The 18,788-nt window shown below is 40.0% G+C and overlaps 1 protein-coding gene across 11 annotated transcripts in view; it reads left to right on the top strand.

Moving 5' to 3' along the window:
- The window catches only part of LOC143146703 (hemicentin-1-like), a 382,634-nt gene that overhangs the window by 248,743 nt on the left and 115,103 nt on the right, over window positions 1–18,788 (top strand). For all 11 annotated transcript variants that reach the window (XR_012992051.1, XR_012992055.1, XR_012992054.1 and 8 more), the window contains 2 exons: window positions 8,932–9,102; window positions 10,773–10,934. Coding sequence is in view for 6 of the 11 variants with exons in the window: in XM_076311234.1 (XP_076167349.1) it covers window positions 8,932–9,102; window positions 10,773–10,934 (333 nt within the window). In the remaining 5 variants the exon portion in view is untranslated. The remainder of the gene's footprint in view (window positions 1–8,931; window positions 9,103–10,772; window positions 10,935–18,788) is intronic.

An 18,788-nucleotide genomic window follows, 5' to 3' on the forward strand; every position in this document is an offset into this window, starting at 1 on the left:
TTAAACGACCCATCCAATATCTTATGTACAGTTTGCATAAATACTACAATGTTCGAACGTCGGATTTTTGATACGAATATTTATCTTTAAGGACATTTGTCGGATGTATTCACGAATTAGTCCATTAATTAAGCCACTAATTAAACGAGGGATTATGTATTATTTCTAGAAATATTTCCATTATGAGAAAGACTTTTTTTTCTGCCGATCTCGTGCACTCGTAGCGTGTTACTGCTCCGACTTCAATAGCGATTAAGGAATCATAAACCAACGATACGACGCTCGCGATCAGCAGTCTCGTCTAATCTATAGCTCGACGACTTAGAAAATATCCCTGAAGGAGTGGTCTACGAGTGGTGGGGATGATTGGCGAACCATAGTCACGTAACCGAGTATCGTTTACCACTAATCGAAAGAAGTGAACCAACGAATGGATAACAAGGACTGGATGCTAAATAATAGAGACTTTAGCATTTAATGTCTCAAAAATTATTTGAGCTTAGAGGCTGATATATTATAACGTTTTATTCTTAGACGTTACCGACACAAATGATTTAGATTCCATAAATTTAAAAAAAGAGATAAGGTTTAGGAATCGAAACACTGGAGAGATTTTTTACAAATTGTCAAACTATACAACCGCCACGCCCAATGTTTTGCTTCAGCTAACATTACTTTGCTTCTAAGTTATCTAATACATTCGCAATATAAAATACGAAGTTTACTCGGTCGACGATTAACTTCACTTGAAGTTTATTAATTAATTGGTCTACAATTTGAAGTAATTTAATTAAACACGAGCACATCGACGCTACAATAGATGAAACTTGAACCCCCTAACGCGAACTTCCCCGACTTGAAATCGTGATGAAACTCAACTTTCTTGCTAAGTAGAGGGTAGATACTGCTGGCGCGAACATCGTGCGCCGAAGAATGTAAAGTTTTTTGAAACTATTATACTAAAGTAGCTATGCATAGAAAATGAAATTCGAATTTCAAGAAATCTGTATTGTTTCGAAAAGGAGGCGACCGAAAATCCTCGTAAATCACACCGAGTAAGAAGTATTATAATTTTGATAAATCTAGCAATGAAACGTATTTAGAAATTTTGTTCGGTGAAGCCTATAAGTTCATTTCAAATGATTTCAATGATCGAACGTTCTCTTGAATGTCTTCTCCTTCTGTTGAAGTCGTTAGAAGACGATAGTGCAATTCAAAAGTTTTCACCCGTGTATTACCTTGATCGTCGCTTTTAAACCGAATTGCTATCTTTACCTAGGCGAAAGAAATTGCATATTTTACACAAGATTTAATGAAACTACGTTCGAGTAATTTTCGAGGAGAACGATTTTCATCCATGGCGACTGGAAGTAGCGTATAATTTAATTAATCGATTAAATACTGACGATCTCCAGCAGTAAGATATGCACGGAATAACTCGTATTAGACGTATCGTACTTGTACGATCCGTGTAATCTGGGTAATCCCAGTAATTCGACAAACGAGAAAGCCGCAGTACTAATCCGAAGTGGTAGCAGCTAAACCACTGAACCGGTTATCTTGACACACGCAACATGTCATACTATTAAAGTGCGGTTGAATTTACCTACATGAAAGGGATGCCAATTACTTTGAAATTTTAGCTAGAAACCGAGATCTCACTCGACGAAGTATCGTCAGAGGGACGAGCCTAACCGTGATAAATATGTCTCTTTGAACAACGATCTGTAATTCAACGTAGAAAAATGCTAACTGCGAATAAAGGAAACAATTCAATTATTCGAACTCTGGTACTTTTTAACGAAAGTAAAAAGGTAATATAATAAACCTTCTCAAAATGGCAAAAAAAAAAAAATAACATTTAAAGATAATCGTAAACATTGTAATTAAAAATGAGACAGAATTGCTTTGTTAAACTGTTTTTTTTTTTTATATAGAATGTACAATATGTAAAATTCAAATTCTTAAAAAGTATCCTTTAGCTATATTTTATTTCTAGAAGTACGAGCTTCTGGAGTATAGACAGTTTTTAATACCTCGTTTCGTTTTTTAATTACGACGCCTTATTTCAAATATTACGGGTTATTAAATTTTCATGCGGATAAATCTTCTTTTGAAAAAAAATACGGCGAATTTAAAAATTTGATTTTTGTAAACCACGTACGAATATCGATAGGTATTCGAACATTTTCATTCGTTCGTTGTTTTCTCCTTAATGAAGAATTCCTTGCACATGGATGGCGTATTTTAATAGGAATTCATGCTTGACTTATCAACGGCTAAAACTAATTTTCAAGAAACGCCCGATTTCTTTAAAATTTTTCGATTACTGTTCAAGGCTGATTCATCTCCTTTCTTTGCTACCAGCTAGTTCCATCGTTTCACTCGAAAATAGAACAAATTGAATAGAGCAGTGTCTCTCAAACTTCACTCCACGCAAACCTCTTTGATAAAAGAGAACATTTTTCTCAGATACATCCAGGTAGAATCCAATTATTATTCCTTTAATACGTTTCGAAACTGTACTTCTTTTCTTAAAAAATGTGAACATTCACATTTCTAAAGTTTCGTACAGTTTCATATTTTTTAATTTAAACTTTCTATGTATCGCTAACTAAAGCATTCCACAAAAATAAATATAAGAAGAATTAGCGAATTAATTTTTGTGTAGAATAGTATTAAAAGATCAATAATGGATTTCGCGTATCTCTTTGAACAGCAGCAAAATTTGCGAAACTGTATAAAAAAATTGGACGATTCTAATCCTCAAAGTGACTAATTCTTCTCAGAAATTAAACAGAGAAGTGGTTGAACATACCTCGGGAAAGTAATAAATTGCAGATTATAATACAAAAGACAGTGGTACGTTTAGTCTATTCTTGCATTTAGATTTTAATAACTGAAAATGTTAAGACCGTACCGTGTCGAAAATACTTTCATTCCACCGTGCGAACACTCTCTTTCCCCGTCGAGTGTTCGCGAATCACGGTGCACGGTGCTTGAGAAACTCTGCGATGGCACATTTTCTTTTTCTTTTTTTTTTTCATTTCGTTTCGTTTGGCAGCTGTCTACACCTCCCACAATTCCCTCAAAAAGAAAATAATCGACGGACGTTTATCCAGCTGGAAATTCCGTGCCCGTGAAAACCCACGAACCGTTGAAACACTGTCCGAAAAATTAAGGAACACAAAGGAGGCATCTTTTCCGCGCGATGTCCGACAGAAACGGAACCTGTCAAACGTGGATTTAACGGAGCTCCATTTCGTTCCCGACTCTGTTTTTCTACGCGTAGCCTTCCACTTTATTAAGCCACTAATGAGAGGGTCTGGTGGATGAGGGAGTCTCGGGCCACGGAAAGTTCCTCCCCACTCTGAAAGTTCGGCCGTTTGCGCGAAATTTTCATTTTTCCCGCCTCTCCACTCTCCCGCCGACAAGAAAAAAAAAAAAAAAAGAAAAAAAGAAACGAGAAAGAAAGAAAGAAAACAAAAAGGACCAAGGTCCCCGGGCCGGTGTGGCGGTAGACTGCAATATTAAGGTGGGAAAAGAGAAAACAAGGATTCACCGGCAAGTTTCGCAAACCGGTGGAGCTCATGAAGCTAATTCCCCGGTTCAAACGCATTGCTCGTACGGAAAGTCGATTACGTATCGTGCAATTCGTTGCTCGTCGACGGGGAACCCTTTGAAAACAGTTTCAATAATACCTTGGTCGTGGAAAAGGTCGAATCGATGTATCTTCCCCCGGTCTGAATTAGAAGGAGCCACGAGGAAGCAGCACGTCCAATCAGAAGTATTCTCGAGCCGATCGAAACTCAATGACCCAGAGAGCTAGCCTGAAATCCCATAATTTCCAGCAGGTAGAAGATCTAATTGGATTGGGCCGCGAGACAAGTAGCCCTTCCGTACAATTTAAATAGAGGTGAATTGGTGGTCCGCATTAGTTCGAAACCGTAACAGATTTCCATCCCATAAATTGGCCTTTGAAATACGCGAAACAGACCGCGGGAACACGCAGAAATTAATTATTACATTAAGTTCCAACGTATTGCAAGATTTGATTGTAACTCGTACCGCCGCGATACTTGAGGGTAATGGCTCGTTTCTTTCGGTTGCTTCACGGTGGTTAACGCGCGCGCTCGCCCAACGTCTCTTTAATATCGTATCCTTGATGTTTCGCGTGAATGGACGCACGAAAACGCTACCGGCATAACCAAACGTTTCAATCGTTGCTGCTCACCGTGTATTTGCTTATGTTTATGTTCGTTGCTATTTTAATTAAAAGCATCGCAGACGATTTCCTTTTATTCGCGTTGGAATGGCACGCGTATCTCGTTTCTTCTTTCATATCTGGACGAGTGGAGGATTTGAAAGGTTCGGATGAAATATTGCTTTTAGTCCTTATACAGTCAGTCGGGAAAGTATCGTATCTCTGGTATCTGCCGCGATACGGAATTCGTATCGGTATGATTAACATTGCGTTGATTCTTTTTTTCAATATCGCGAGCATCGAACCTCGTGAACGTTTCACGGTTCGCGTTGCACGCTTCAAATGCGAATTTTCACTCTCGTTACGGTCGCGTTGAACACGGTTGCATCGTCTTCGCAAAGCGTAATCGCAAGTCTTCGCTTCACGCGAACGAATCAACGTCGTCGAGGGTGATTCGTAACAGCAGGTAAAAGAATCACTGTGCGTAGCCAAGAAATGAGTTTCAAGTTTACAAATTCCATCCCGCACTGGAATCCTCGAGTCCCTTCGTCCTGCGCGTTCCCGTGCTAGGGATATAGAAAACTTCCAAACAGGCATTAAGTCGATGTAGAAGTTCCGCCATACGTTTTCAGCGAGTTACGTATACAAAAGTTGAAACTCCCGTGAAATAAAATCGGACTCGACTTTCCATGATATTTGTCCTTTTAATATCGTACGGAATCCGATAGGCAGGAATATTTTCAAAATTGGAGATCGAACGACGCGAAATCGTGCGCATTTTTTCGGAAAATTTATCAATTCTTGCAAAGCGTCGATAACGTTGAGAACGATCGTTCCTGGATCAAATTAAACGCGAATCCTACGAATCGAGTGACAGTTTTCGTATTTTATTTATTATTCTCGAAATACAAACGCCTCTGAATCCGTAAGCGCGATTCACTTCCCGTTGTTGATAATTGTCGTTGACGTTGTTAATCGTCGCATCAACATTTGCGTTGCACCGCGTTCGATGCTTCGTATCGATTAATCTAGATGCACAAATATATGTACATTTTACGTTAAGTACCACTGACGAAGAGAAAAATGAACGCAGAGAAAAAATTACCGAAGGACACAAAGCCAAAAAGGTTTCTACAATACCTGGACCACATGTTTTATTTCTACGCGAAGCATGAATGTTCAGTTCCCTGGAAAATCTCTCCCGTTGTGCGCTCACAGCTGTATACACCCAATGGCAGTAGTTCTTGTTATTTGTCATTCTTTTTTACTCTCGGTAAGCTTGACGGTCTTGCGCACCACATTTCGAGGTGACTAGAATTTTTCAAAACGCGTCACCTGGATAAAATTAACCTATGTGCATCGAGTCGCATAAATTCTTACCGAGTGCAATACTTTTTTCCTAATTTCGCGATCTCTATTAAATTCGAAATCAATCATCGATCCAAATATCGAACTTTACCGAACTTAACCGTTCGTTAAATACGCTTGCGTAGATTTCGTACGTAAATTCCTCTTATAAATACGAGTGGTAGATCTTCCATGTTTAATCTTCAAGATGGCTGTCGTTGGTCGTTCGACCAGCCTAAGAAATGCAACTACTTTTGGTAACACGCGAAACTAAAATGTCAACGTGTACTTTCTCGTAGCCGGTACAAGTCTGTGCCTTTTTTAAATTATCCGTCTCGTGAGCTCGACGACCCTCCTCTTTTTAGGTTTAAGCATTCAAAATGGCTACCGCTTGTAGTTCGACAAGCCTATGAAACGTGACTATCCTCGGTTACACGCGAGACTGAAATGTCAACGAAGATCGTGTACGTTCCCGTAGCTGAAAAAAGTTTCTATTTTTCCACGAGATCCGGGGTTAAGCATTCAAAATGGCAACTCGCTCGTAGTTCGATCGGTCCGATAAATGTATCGTGACTACTTTCGATTACACGCGAGACCGAAATATCAATCTAAACCGTGAAGGTTCTCGTAGCCGAGAGAAGTCTGTGCTTTTTCAAATTTTCCGAATTGTGTCCTCGACGTCTCCATCTTTCGAAATGGCTACCGCTTACGGTTCGATCTGTCTAAGAAACACAAATATATTAAATCGCAAGCAAGATTCAAACGTCAATGAAAACCACGTAGAATCTTGTACCTGAAAGAAGTCCGTGTTGTTTCTCCTCTTGGAGGTTTTGAAAACGTTGCGTTTAGTTGACTCGACAACTCCCCCTGTTTCTACGATTAACCATTCAAAATGGTTACCCGCGTGTAGTTTTTAATCGTCCTAAAAGAATGCAACTACCGTCGGTTAGAAGCAAGACTGAAACGTCGATGTAGAGACCGTGTACGTTCTCATAATCGAGAGAGGTCTGCCCATCTCTGGAGATTTTTCCGAGCCATGGTCTCGGTGTCCCCTCTTTCGCGAATTAACCATTGAAAATGGCTATCCGCGTACAGTTCGATCGGCCTAAGGGACGTAAGTACCTTCGGTTGCATACGAGACTGAAATGTCAATCAGGTGGTGGATTCTCATATCGGAGAGAGGTTGGTGCTTTTTTGACATTTTCCATCCGGTGAGCCGAACGACCCCCTTAGTCTTGCCAGGGTTAAACGTTCGCGGCAACGGTCGGTAAATCGATCCCCGATGGACCCGCATTGCCAGCTGGAAATCCCGCGAACGACTTCTCGTTTCCGGACTGACCTCGGACTCCCGGTAAAAAGTTACAGCCTCTCGTCGGACGGTAAATTTGCAAGATGAATTTTCAGGGAAAACAGTTACTTGACATTCACTGGCTCGCGTTGAATTCAAGGGGGCCAATGACGATGCGAGCTTAGCTTCCGGAAGCAGCACTTGCGCGCGTTGAAAAGTTTTATTCATATCTCCGTACCCGCCCGCCGAGAAAAGATAGTCCGCTTCAATTCTCTACTTCGTTTTCAAACCGGACTCCCTTTGGTCTTGCCGGGCGCGACTCTTCCCCACAATGAAACTCCTCCGGCAAGGGACTTGAATTAAAAACTGGATTCAAACGTCCCCGCGACGAGAGAAACTCCGAGAGATATTAAAATCGAGAGAAACGTGCCTCTCGCGCGCCGAATGAGGACCCGTAGGACGTGGGGAGTGCTGCCAGGACATTGAATATCTTCTTATTATGATTTTCAACCGGAACTTTGTTGGACGACTTACCTACGGGTGACTGTCTCGCGGTTGTTAACGTTGGAGTTATTAGGTGTGAATTTCCTTGAAATTCGGTGAGTAAACGTTCTCTGCTTTCGATTCTTTGCCTCTCGGTAGAGAAAGAGACCTTTACCGAGTACCGGCAACGCTACGAGCAACCATGTGTATTCTATGGGTTAAGTTTAACCGTTTTTTTTTGGTAGATAGTATCTGTGCAAAAAGTTCTAGAAAATATTACCTCACGGCGAGCGAAAAGATATTATAGGTTTGCGTGTTAGAGAGCGTACAGAGATTTTCTCAAACATTGCCTCTTTGGTTCGAATTTTTTATCGCAAAGGATAACGGCGAAGAGCTGAAAGCTACGTATCAATACACGCAGGGTTGAATTTTGATCGTAATTTCTTCTTTATGCGCAATAATGGAAAACACGTTCGTAATTTGATTAAAAAATATTTGATCGTTATTAGAGACGCGAAATAGGTAGAAAAGAACGAAAGTAGATTCTGGCTTTCGTTTCGTTGACGTTGACCATTGTTTGTCTGAATAATTTTAAAATATTTTATTTTCACGTTGGACGGCAATTATTTTCTTTCGTCTTTTTACGGATACGCAGACCAGTCGATGTATTATATTCCGAATGCACAGTTCGTTGGAAAATAAATCCCCGTTTGCTGTTTACAGAAAATTGTATGAACAATTCCGTTTGAGCCGACGAACAACCAAAATAATTAACGCGTAAATAATTGATATTGTAGAAAGGGAGAAATGATTTGTCGTTCACCGATTAAAGATTTATTAAAAAGTTATATCGTTTATTCGTCGAATAAAATGTTCTTCACTTTTCCACGAAATGATACGCTAATTAAACTCAATTTGTGTAAATATAAAAAACGTGTAAGAGCCCGTTTGACCAGAAGAATGGCATATCGAATGTCGATTGAAAAAGTCGATATCTACTAATTTAATAAATAAAACCAAGGGTAATACAAACTCGTGAATATTTCAGAGCTTCTCGACTCAATAACCTCTTCCGTAATGACTCTAATTAAAGATCAAGACGAGAATAAATATTACTCGAAAAATTTACCAAAGCGTGTAATAAGTGAATGCGTATCGGTAAAAGAATAATACGTGGTCTTGAAGAATATTTTTCATTCACAATTTCTTTCTTTCCAAATTTCAAATATTGAAATTTTATACGAATCGTGGTTAATATTATTTCTCGTCAAAAATTATTATTTATCTATAAAATTTTACAGTTATCTATTTTACAGCTTCTATTAATATACCGATACCTGTCAAATTTGTCTACAAATCTATAACCATGATCTTTCGCTCGATTTAAAAAATACATCTAAAAGGGACATCTCGTGCTAGTTAGCTGTAACTAATCGCTGATTTTTTACGAGAAAATCGTTGAACAGCGAACCAAGCGATAAAACATAAGGATTGCACCGTAAGCGACTGTGTTTGCTGAATAGAAGCAATAATAGTAGGACGAATCGAAGCCACTTTTTAACCGCCTAATTGACCGACTTCTGATTCAATCCTGTCGTTTCTGTTTCAGTGCAACCTACATTTGTACGTGTCATCGATGAAAGTACGAAGAACACGTTAAGCACCGGCGCCACTTTAGGACCAATAAACGAAGATTCGATGATTTCCTTGTACTGTGAGAGCGGCGAAGGGAAACCAGTGCCTTTGGTCGAATGGTTTAAAGGCGACCAACCACTAGAAGGTAAGATCGAGGAGAAGTTACAGTTACGTTTCTCCATTTGTTGGAAATTTTACGAATTTCACTTACGTTCATCGCCGAGGCGAACGCTTCACGCAAATAGTTGTATTTTCTTTCGCGAGTATTTTCCCTGTTTGTTGTTCCGTTTTCCGAAAACAAATATTCGTCGTTCGAAATTCTTCCTGGCTGGGTATCGTTTAAAATTTCTGATACAATCGTGGACAAGTCAAGGGTCCGGAGCACGAATTTTTGATTCGAAAAGAATTGTAAATCTTTTCCTCGTGGCAAAAGTTCACGATACGTACAATATTCTCTGCACAAGAGCGTTAGATTATTTGGTTAAATCTAACCTATATTTTCCATCTGTTTTCCCCGCTCGTAACTACTCGCACGTTTCACCAGTCATTATGATACTTCCTCCAGCCAACGATAGCAATTACGCCAGCTGTAAAGCGGTGTTGTCAAACTCGTATATAAACGCCGACTACCAAATGCGGTTTTGGAGAGCCACAGACTTTGGACAAAAAAAAAAAAGAATGTGTCTCGAAATAATATTGGTAAGAAGTAATTATACTTCTGTTCTCTTCAATTATACTTGCAAAAAATTAAAGAACGATACATTAGAAGTTAACAAATTAACTTGACATCTTTATTAGAAACCATTTTATTAATATTTGATCGATCTTTAAAAATAATTGTTCACTCGGGTACGTACTATCGTACATTGCTGAAATTCTTACACCGAATATACGCATTTCGATCAAATGTTCGAGCAAGTACAAATAAAAATCTGAAACATCAACTTCGTTATACTCCTCTTTCAGTATTCTACCGCAACTGGATATCGATCTATTCGATTCGAACGTTGGCTTTTGGCTTCTTCGACATTAGAATGGAACGTGGTACCGAACAATGGAAACTCATTTTCGCGTGCCTTGTATCCTTCGAATCGATTTTCAAATTTAAACAATAATCGTTGAATATTTAAAGCATACTTCTTCGAATCACGACTATTGCACAATTGTTCATAATTCTGGTTTATAATTGTCACGATAAAATCGACTTTCGACCTTTAATAAAATCAACTTAGGAACCATGTATCTGACACCGCTGCTGCAAAGTATCAATGTTGTCCAATCGAAAACTGAAGTATCGATGGCAAAGGAAAGAATACGTCTGTTAAAAATGCAGTTGGGCAACAAGACGCGTGTTCGTCTAACGCGTCAAATATCTACCCGGGGACATTGAAGGTGAAACGTGACGGCCGCGGCAAAGGTTTAGAAACAAGGTGATCACACGTATGGTTGTGAAATCTGGCGTACGACCAGCGAAAGCAAAACATGGCTACCTATTGTTTTCGGATGAGCACTCTGCAGATTGGCAGCGACGTATCGGTTTAAGGCAGACGGGAATCTTAGCCGGGAGACGACTTTGTCGACTGGATAAAAGAACTTGGTAACGTTACACTCGTGGAGTACAAGCGTCTCTCTGTGTCCCGTTCGTACCATTCTGTTGCGCTGAAAGAATAACACGAATAAAAGGGAATGCGGCTTTAGGTGTCCCGGCTGAGCGCTCGGCTCAAACACGTTCCCTGTCAACCACCCTGACACGTTCCAGTCTCCAAACTCGATCTAGAAACACACCTAAACACGTCCAACGCTTATATGTTACAGCAACCAGCTCGACGACGATCGCCGACAACGGCGTAGGCACTGGTAGCAGCATACTGCAGATGCAGATCACGCGTGAGGAGCTGGGTGCAACTTTCACCTGCAAAGCCAACAGCACGGCACTCGTCGAGCCCCTCACGGTCGACGTCAAACTGGATGTTCACGGTAAGTGTTGCAAATTGCGCGTGTAACCTCCTCCTCCAACGGACAAACATCATTGTCCCTGAAAAGTGAATCGGTCACGTAAACGTTTCCTTTACGAGAGGAATTAAATTGCCACCGTCGTAACGCATTCTACAGTCGTTCGGGCGACGTTCGAACGGGTAGAATTAAATTACAAATTACAATTTCTTATTCAATGATTAATATTGTTTGATACACGGATGAAGGAAGAAGTTCCGGGCCGTGATCAATTTCTGTCGAAAGTTTTCCAGCGAGGTACGATCTATAAAGTAAGAACGCGAAGTCAAAACGAATCGTTAGTAAATTATGAGCTTGCCGGCCATAGTCGTAAATCACGCTGGCCGTGACTTTAAAAGAATCTTTCACCTTGCACCGTTCGTTGCTACGAACTAAAATCGTTAAAATTCGCGTGCGTGTGGACGCCTGCAGTCTCACCTGGCCCTGTACCTTTCCCTCGAAATCACCCTGTCCCTCTTGTTAACCCTTCGTGTCGATGGTAACGGAAGAAGTCGGTCCAGCGTTGAAAGATATTTCAAACAACGATGTCACGAGGAGTCACGTGCCCATTTAATGAATTCCCTTGCAAACAGACGATTTCTTTAATACGATTCCCTCTAATTTATTCTTGTCAGTTTTCTTCGACTTGATTAAATCTTGCCGGACCCGTTCCTTTCAATTTCACTTCGTCCGTTTGAATCTCGCGTCGTTTGTCTCTGCCATGTCGTTTTCATTTGTTCGCAGACGCGGTATCGGTTCGACGCGATCTTTGAATTATGAAACGCATTTACCCAGGTGACACACTTCTCCCGGGTGGTGACACATTTCGAACGATATATTCTGGATCGATGCAACAATGCGTACCGCGATCGAAGAGGTTATGATTACTCGTTCGCGAGTACGAGCGCGCTACGAAATTTTTTCACACGTGGCTCCATTTTTCAAGAAAATCGAGCACTGCAATTACGGAGATACGAGTGCACTCCACTATTACTCGGATAATGTATATCCCCGTGACTCGTTACTTTTACTTGCGTTCCTGTTTGTAGGTATTAACCGCGCGTTAATATGGGAGGAGATGTAAAAACAACGCAAACGTTAATCGATGATGAAAAGTTTGTACGAAGGGTAAACGTCCATCTTGATTGAAAGTAAAAATTAGAAAATCGTCCGAAGAACGAAAATTTGAAGACGTATCGAAACCAAATCGCGTCTGTTCGACGTAATAAGAGTACAATTCTTCATTTTCGGACCGTAAATTATAGTCAGCCATGATATCGTCAATTGTGTCTTCGATAAAAGAAGAGGCAGAATACTCGAATTTCGGTACAGTCAAAGACTGGTTATCGGTGACCATAAATGGCCAATAATTTCTGCCAGGAGTACAACGAGAAGAGTTTCGCTGCATTCGAAGCCCACGTCTCGAGAAAAAAAAGAACAGAAATCGTCATACTTCGCATAACCTTGGATTTGAAGAAGAACGAGGTCACAGCACCACCACCATCCGAAAGATACAAACACACACATATGGAAACCTTAATGGAGGAAACGCCGCGAGGGTTGAAACGCGAAAACTCTCGTGAGAACGCTTAGTTATTTCGTTTTCGTACACATTGTACTTGGCTTTCTTTATTTCACTTCCGTCAGATTTCTCTCGCTCGAGTCTAGAACTTATTTCTCCCTTCGTGGGCGTACACGGTCGTCGGTGTTACAGCGGAATCGTCATCGTACGCCCTTATAAATAATTCAAGGGCTGCGTTTTAATTTCCCTCGTTTAGCATTCTAACGTTGCAAAACGGTCCAGGTGGAACGAGTCCCGAATTCGATCGCAAGCAGCAACACTGTTTTATCAAACACGACAGCCTGACGTGTTGCAAATTTGAATTAAAGATACAGATCTTCAATTTCAGCAAAAGATAAGATAACCCGTGCTGTAATGCGTTGTATCGTATCAAGTATCTACATAGTAACCGGTAGGGCAATACGGTATTGTAGCCCTTGTATTAAGTAAGGATCACTATATAGTACCACGCGGAACGTCTGATCTATATCAGTCCGTAACTACTGTGTGGAATTATCGAACAGGTGGCGTTGTATGATTTAGGTTGAAATTGTCGATAAGTAATAGACGACGTTGTGCACTGTACACGGAATATTAACATTATGTATTATTACGGTACGTGGGAGTTTTAATTATCCCGGGATAATTAATACGATAACGTATTGCGAAGAATTATGAAAGCTGGGTAAGCACGCAACATAGTTTTGATATCGGTAGACGATATCGTTGTATACGGAGCCTTCTATGCGCGTTGTTTTGTAAATTGTTGTAGAATCCGCGGTGATCAAAACCGACTGCAGTGTTCGTAACTATAAAAATAACAATTACCTACAACGCGCGCGCGATAAAGAATTTTGATAGGAACAGCTAAACGTCGCGCTTATTTTTCGAAAATACGATAACGACAAAAATATCTCCCTCGAAATCATTTTTTTTCTCGGCATTCGAACGTATCTCGAAACGATCCTTGTTACATAAATAACAGCTACGCTGAAACAACCGAACGAGAATGATAATTAAAACGTATCGTAATATTAGTTTAAATTACACGTTGCTCGTTCAATATTTCTAATTAGCGCGACATACGATACTCGAAATAATTACCGGTATGATCGATGCGGTATTGAAATCTCTTATCGAGTAATTTGCATCTATACAATTCGTTGTTCCTGCAAAGTAATTCAAATATATTCTGCGGTAACGCCCTGCATCGCATCTGGTGTTGTAAGCCTGTTCTGGTAAACAATATTTTACGATTCAACGTTTTTCTATCAATTAAATCTTCGAAGGAAACAAATGGCGAACATTTTCATCGACGTATTGCGGTAAACGACGAAGATTACAATAATTCGTTTCGTACGAGACAGCAAGATCTATCTACGATCGAAGAAAGAAACGTGAATCGGAAGACCGTTAGATCGGCAATTCGCAGGAGTAATGAACGATACACGAGATAGAGTAGAAAATTGTAGAAAAAGTTGTAGAAGGAAAAAGAGATGAAAATCAGGAAAGACGATTGAAACGATAATCGTAGGAAAAGATACAGTTAGATACAAGACGATAAAGGATCGAAACATCGGTGAGAACGTAGAATATGTACAGTTACGCACTATTTGAATTTACGATCGTCGAATGTCTTCCCACGACTCGTTGAACAATCATCCGTGAAAAATATTTGACATTTAATCGTTTCGCCGATCGATACGTACCCACGGTGATAAGATACGACCGATATTGCTTATTCGATCGTATAAATACAAGAGTAGAAAAGTATGTTTCCCCCGCGCAGCTTTTATTGAATCAACGGAACATTTTTGAGAAAATACCTAACCCACGGATTTACAGCTCGAAGTCAGTGTTTCATTCTTCGTATTCCCTCGCAATAACGTTATTACGTTTTGACGGAGGGATCTACGAGGGATCAAGAAACGAAGAAAAAGAGGAAACGGTTTCTCCGCAGCCACGATCGCAACTTGAACTCTTAATCTACTTCTCGTTTGATGATTTTGTCTTTTTCCCATTTCGTCCCCCTTGGCCGAATATAACTTTGGGAAATTTACGTCGACGAGAGAAAAAGAGAGAAAGAGAGAGAGCGAGAGAAACTCGTGAGAAACGCGGGAAACGTTTCGGAGCAGGCAGCGGGTCTTCAACCGACCATTTATTCCCTGTTACGTAAGTTGGCTCGCGATTTGGTTCACGCGGCCAACGAAACAGTTCTTTCAAACACACGGCACGCTAGAACCGTGTATCGTCGCGATAAAGCGATAAGTGCGGTAAATTATTCTAATCTGCGCCGGTGGGCTTGATTCTTCGGTCTTTAATTCCTCTCGTGTTCGATCGTATCTCTCGTTATATAGGTGCGAAGGAATCTCTAATCGGATGCGAGACTCTCGTTTGTTTAGAACCACGATCGGAATAGAGTTCGCGATTGCTCCAACAATTCGACGATACTCGTTCGTCGCGTTTAGACGTAATTACACGTGTTTCCTTTTCCTTCGTAGAAAACGAATACAATTCCGTACACCAGAAATGTAATTCTTTCGATTGTTCATCCTCGCACGACGATGAAGAGATTTTTACAGCATCAACGAAATACGTTGTAGATAATGCGAATAAAGGTAATAAATTGAATACGAGTACTCTTCCGTAAAGAGAATACGAAACACGTAAACGTAACCGAGTGAGTGGAAATTAACGAATGAAGAAATAATACAGGCAAAAATTTGTTTCCAAACGTTCGAATACAAATTTAATCTATTTCCACGATATATCGCAAAAAAAATACATTTTCGTGTATGTTTCGTAACCGGTGACGATTGACTCTGTCAGTATCATTGGGTTCGACGAATTTGTGCAGTGAGTTCGTGAAATCTCTGCGAAAGATCCATTACACCGACAGCGATACCAACATCCCTAAAAAGGGAATACCGCGAAGTTGATGGCAATATTAGTCCCTCGTTTCGCACCGGCGAGCGGTAATGCGATATTTCGGTTGCTCGGGTGAAAAAATATTCGTTACTCGTTAAAAGTAGTATTGCGAAAATATAAAACACGCTACTCGGTTGGAAAAATAATCTGGAATGGGTGACAGGTTTCACGGCGGAAACGTAAACACGCGCGATCAGGTGATGGTACAATAGCCTTCGTGATTGGAGCGTGTCAACACCGAAAAAGAATCGATGTCACTCGCGATCGTTTCAGGTCGATGGCCGTGTATGGTTTGCGTGCGCGAGTGTCTGGGGTTTTGGCAGGTGAGCCAATCAAGCCGACTGTCCTCACCTTTCAGCCGTCTTTAGAAACGTCACTTGTTGGAGCGAGCTGTGATTGCGCGAGTAGTCGAGACAGAAAGTTAGAGACGAGCGCGGGGAGACAAAGTGGCGAGGGTCGAACGACAAGAACACGAATGAATGTTTAACAGCCGAGGCGAGAAAAACCTAACGGAAGGTCACAGCCCGGGGCACCGAGGAGAAATTTTATATTCCAAGTATTTAATCCGCAAACATGGAAATAACGGAGAACGTCAAACAGTGTCGAACAACGTTAATCGCACACCAACGCTTCGTCGCCCGTTTCTTCAGCCTCGATAACGTTTAAACGTTACGCTTCAAAGAACGCTTTAGAAACAATTTTATCCTCGAAACAAAGTCGCGCGCCGATCGACCGGTCTCGAAACCAAACAATAATATTTCCGAACGAGTCTTTCCTACCGTGATTCAATTCTACGTTCTGTATAATCAAACGACACAAACGCGCGTAATCAAACTTCGTCCAATGTTCGTCGTTCGTTCCCGTCTATTCTTTATCGTTATCGATACGGAATCGCTTCCATCCGTCTTCTGAATTCTAGGATAACGCGAGTCTTGAAAAATTGAAAAAAAAAGAAGAAAATTCAAGGATAAAACGAACGCTAATGCTTCCTAACCGCCAATTATGGATTCTTGAGATAAACGGTACGCTCGATATAATTTACTCCCGCCAGTGAGATAGAGATTTAATGAGTAAATAATTACGTTCTTGGAAAAGCACGTATGCACGGCTATACTCGCCTTATGCAAATCAGGCACAACTGCCTTAAAAGCAAATACGCCAGGATTTCGAATCCCAGGAACTCGAGAGATTCCAATAAGTAAAAGAATATACCAAGCTACGGAAGACTTTGACGAAACGTGTCAGACGTGCAAAGAATCCGTAAATTCTTACGAAACTGTTTGGTTTTTTTCTATTTTTTATTATTGTATCCACCAAGGAAGAAACACCGTGAGTGGCCAGTCCCTAATTTAACTGCAATTAAAAAGAAAGAGTATCTTTCGTTTCGAAGATTGAAACGAGACAATGGTGATAATTGCACAATTCACGTCGACTCGAGAACGTTGTATTTTAACGAATAAACGGATACGTGGTTTTAGAAAAACGTATTTGCAAAGTTCAACGATGCCTGAGCAATATATTATCCTGAACTTCGACAGACACTGTCATATCGACACCTTTGGATAGAATGCGGATGACAGTCGCAGCCTATTCTTAGAATCTATCGTCTACAGTTTCAGAAATTCACAACTCGTTGGCCTTCTTGCGTAAGATGCATCGAACATTTCCAATAAAATTATGAGGGAGTTTCTATTTTAAGCGATAACAATGAATTACGCGAACGAAGAAACCTGAAACGCGTATTTAACGTACATGTAATCAAATTAAATAGTAAATGTATTAATGGTTGGATAAAAATTTCAGAAACATCTATGGAATACTCACTCGTTTCGAAAACGTACTTTATCGGTATATATATTTAAATCTAGAGTGATTGGGCGATATAAAATGGTTACAGCTAAGTATTTTCAAACGAATCAATGATATTAAAATATCTTCTTGGATCGAGTTGAAGTTTTCTTGGGGAGGAGATGTTTTACACAATTTCCTTTTCGCAGACGAAGATATCGAGGAGATTTTAAATTACCAACTTTTTTCAAACGAAATTATATGTTTCACCAGATTATTCACCTAGAGTAAATTTGGTCGAGTTTTCAAACCTATTGATAATTTCGATAGAAAGAAAAATGTTACGAATAATTATTTAAAATGTTTCGAATTCTACGAGCAGATTTTGAATGCTTTACACTTTAACGAATTATCGCAAGATAACACCGGGTACAGGATTATTTGGAGAATAAATTTATGATCAACAACTGTATTTATACCACGTATAACGTGTAAAGAGTACAGGGATTTATTCATAACGTAGTATAAAATTAGTTGTATCGTACGTACAGTTAGCTTCAATTTTCAACGTTTTCAGCTAGTCGTACAAATTAATTTAACCCGTGAAGTCCACGTAGGAAATTTGGGAACAACGACTCTAACATTACACGTACGTGCACGTACTGAAATGGTTAGTTACGCAGGAGTAAAGAAGATTACAATGTCGTTAGGAAGATAACGAGGTGCTAATTTCAGTAATTGCAGGTAGCTCCGAGTATTGGTTGCAATTGTTGTTAGCTCATAGTTCAACAATGGTGCTTCGTGAAGTAACTTTTTATTAGTTTTTTTTTTTTTTCTCGAAATCTACTTCAACTCGCAAAGCGGCAATCCTAACATTATCGGTTGAGTAACGAAACACTACGGGTTAAAATGTATCATTTGCATCGGAAGTATTAAAAAATAATAACACGGCAATTGAAAAACACATTAAAATATAAATGCGCGATGAACGGAAAAGTAAACGATTTCTAACAGGAAGCTTTTTTAATCATTTATTTGCAACCACTCCGATCCTGTCAATTTCAAAGATTTAGTTTCCTTTCGCGTGAAACAAATTTCGCGTTATTTTTAACGATAAATTCACTTCTGAGTTCGTTCTCGTCGAAGGAAAATTTCATTCCCCATTAACGGTTCTTATTATAATTGAATTTCAGATTTCTTGGCGCGATCCTGTATCATTAAATACAAATTGTTGAACACGGAGCATCTCACGCAGAATGTACCGTCGGGCGATCAATTATTCCTTATGGAATAACTGTACGAATTTAGCCAGTGCAGTTGTAATTGAACCTGCCGATATTAAATTTACAGATCACGTCCCGTAATTACTGTACGATCGGGAAACTGTATCCATTTCGAAAACTACACTTACAACGAATTTGTACGCTCGATATAACTTTGTTAATAATTATTTATTTATTCATTAACGGACGAATAATAGTGCCGCAGGTGACTCGCTGGAAAAGAGATGCGCGAATACGTTTAACAATTGTTCCCAATTAAATTGCACGCCGTACGCGATT

The sequence above is a fragment of the Ptiloglossa arizonensis genome, chromosome 5 (genome assembly GCF_051014685.1).
Source record: "Ptiloglossa arizonensis isolate GNS036 chromosome 5, iyPtiAriz1_principal, whole genome shotgun sequence".
NCBI lineage: Eukaryota > Metazoa > Arthropoda > Insecta > Hymenoptera > Colletidae > Ptiloglossa > Ptiloglossa arizonensis.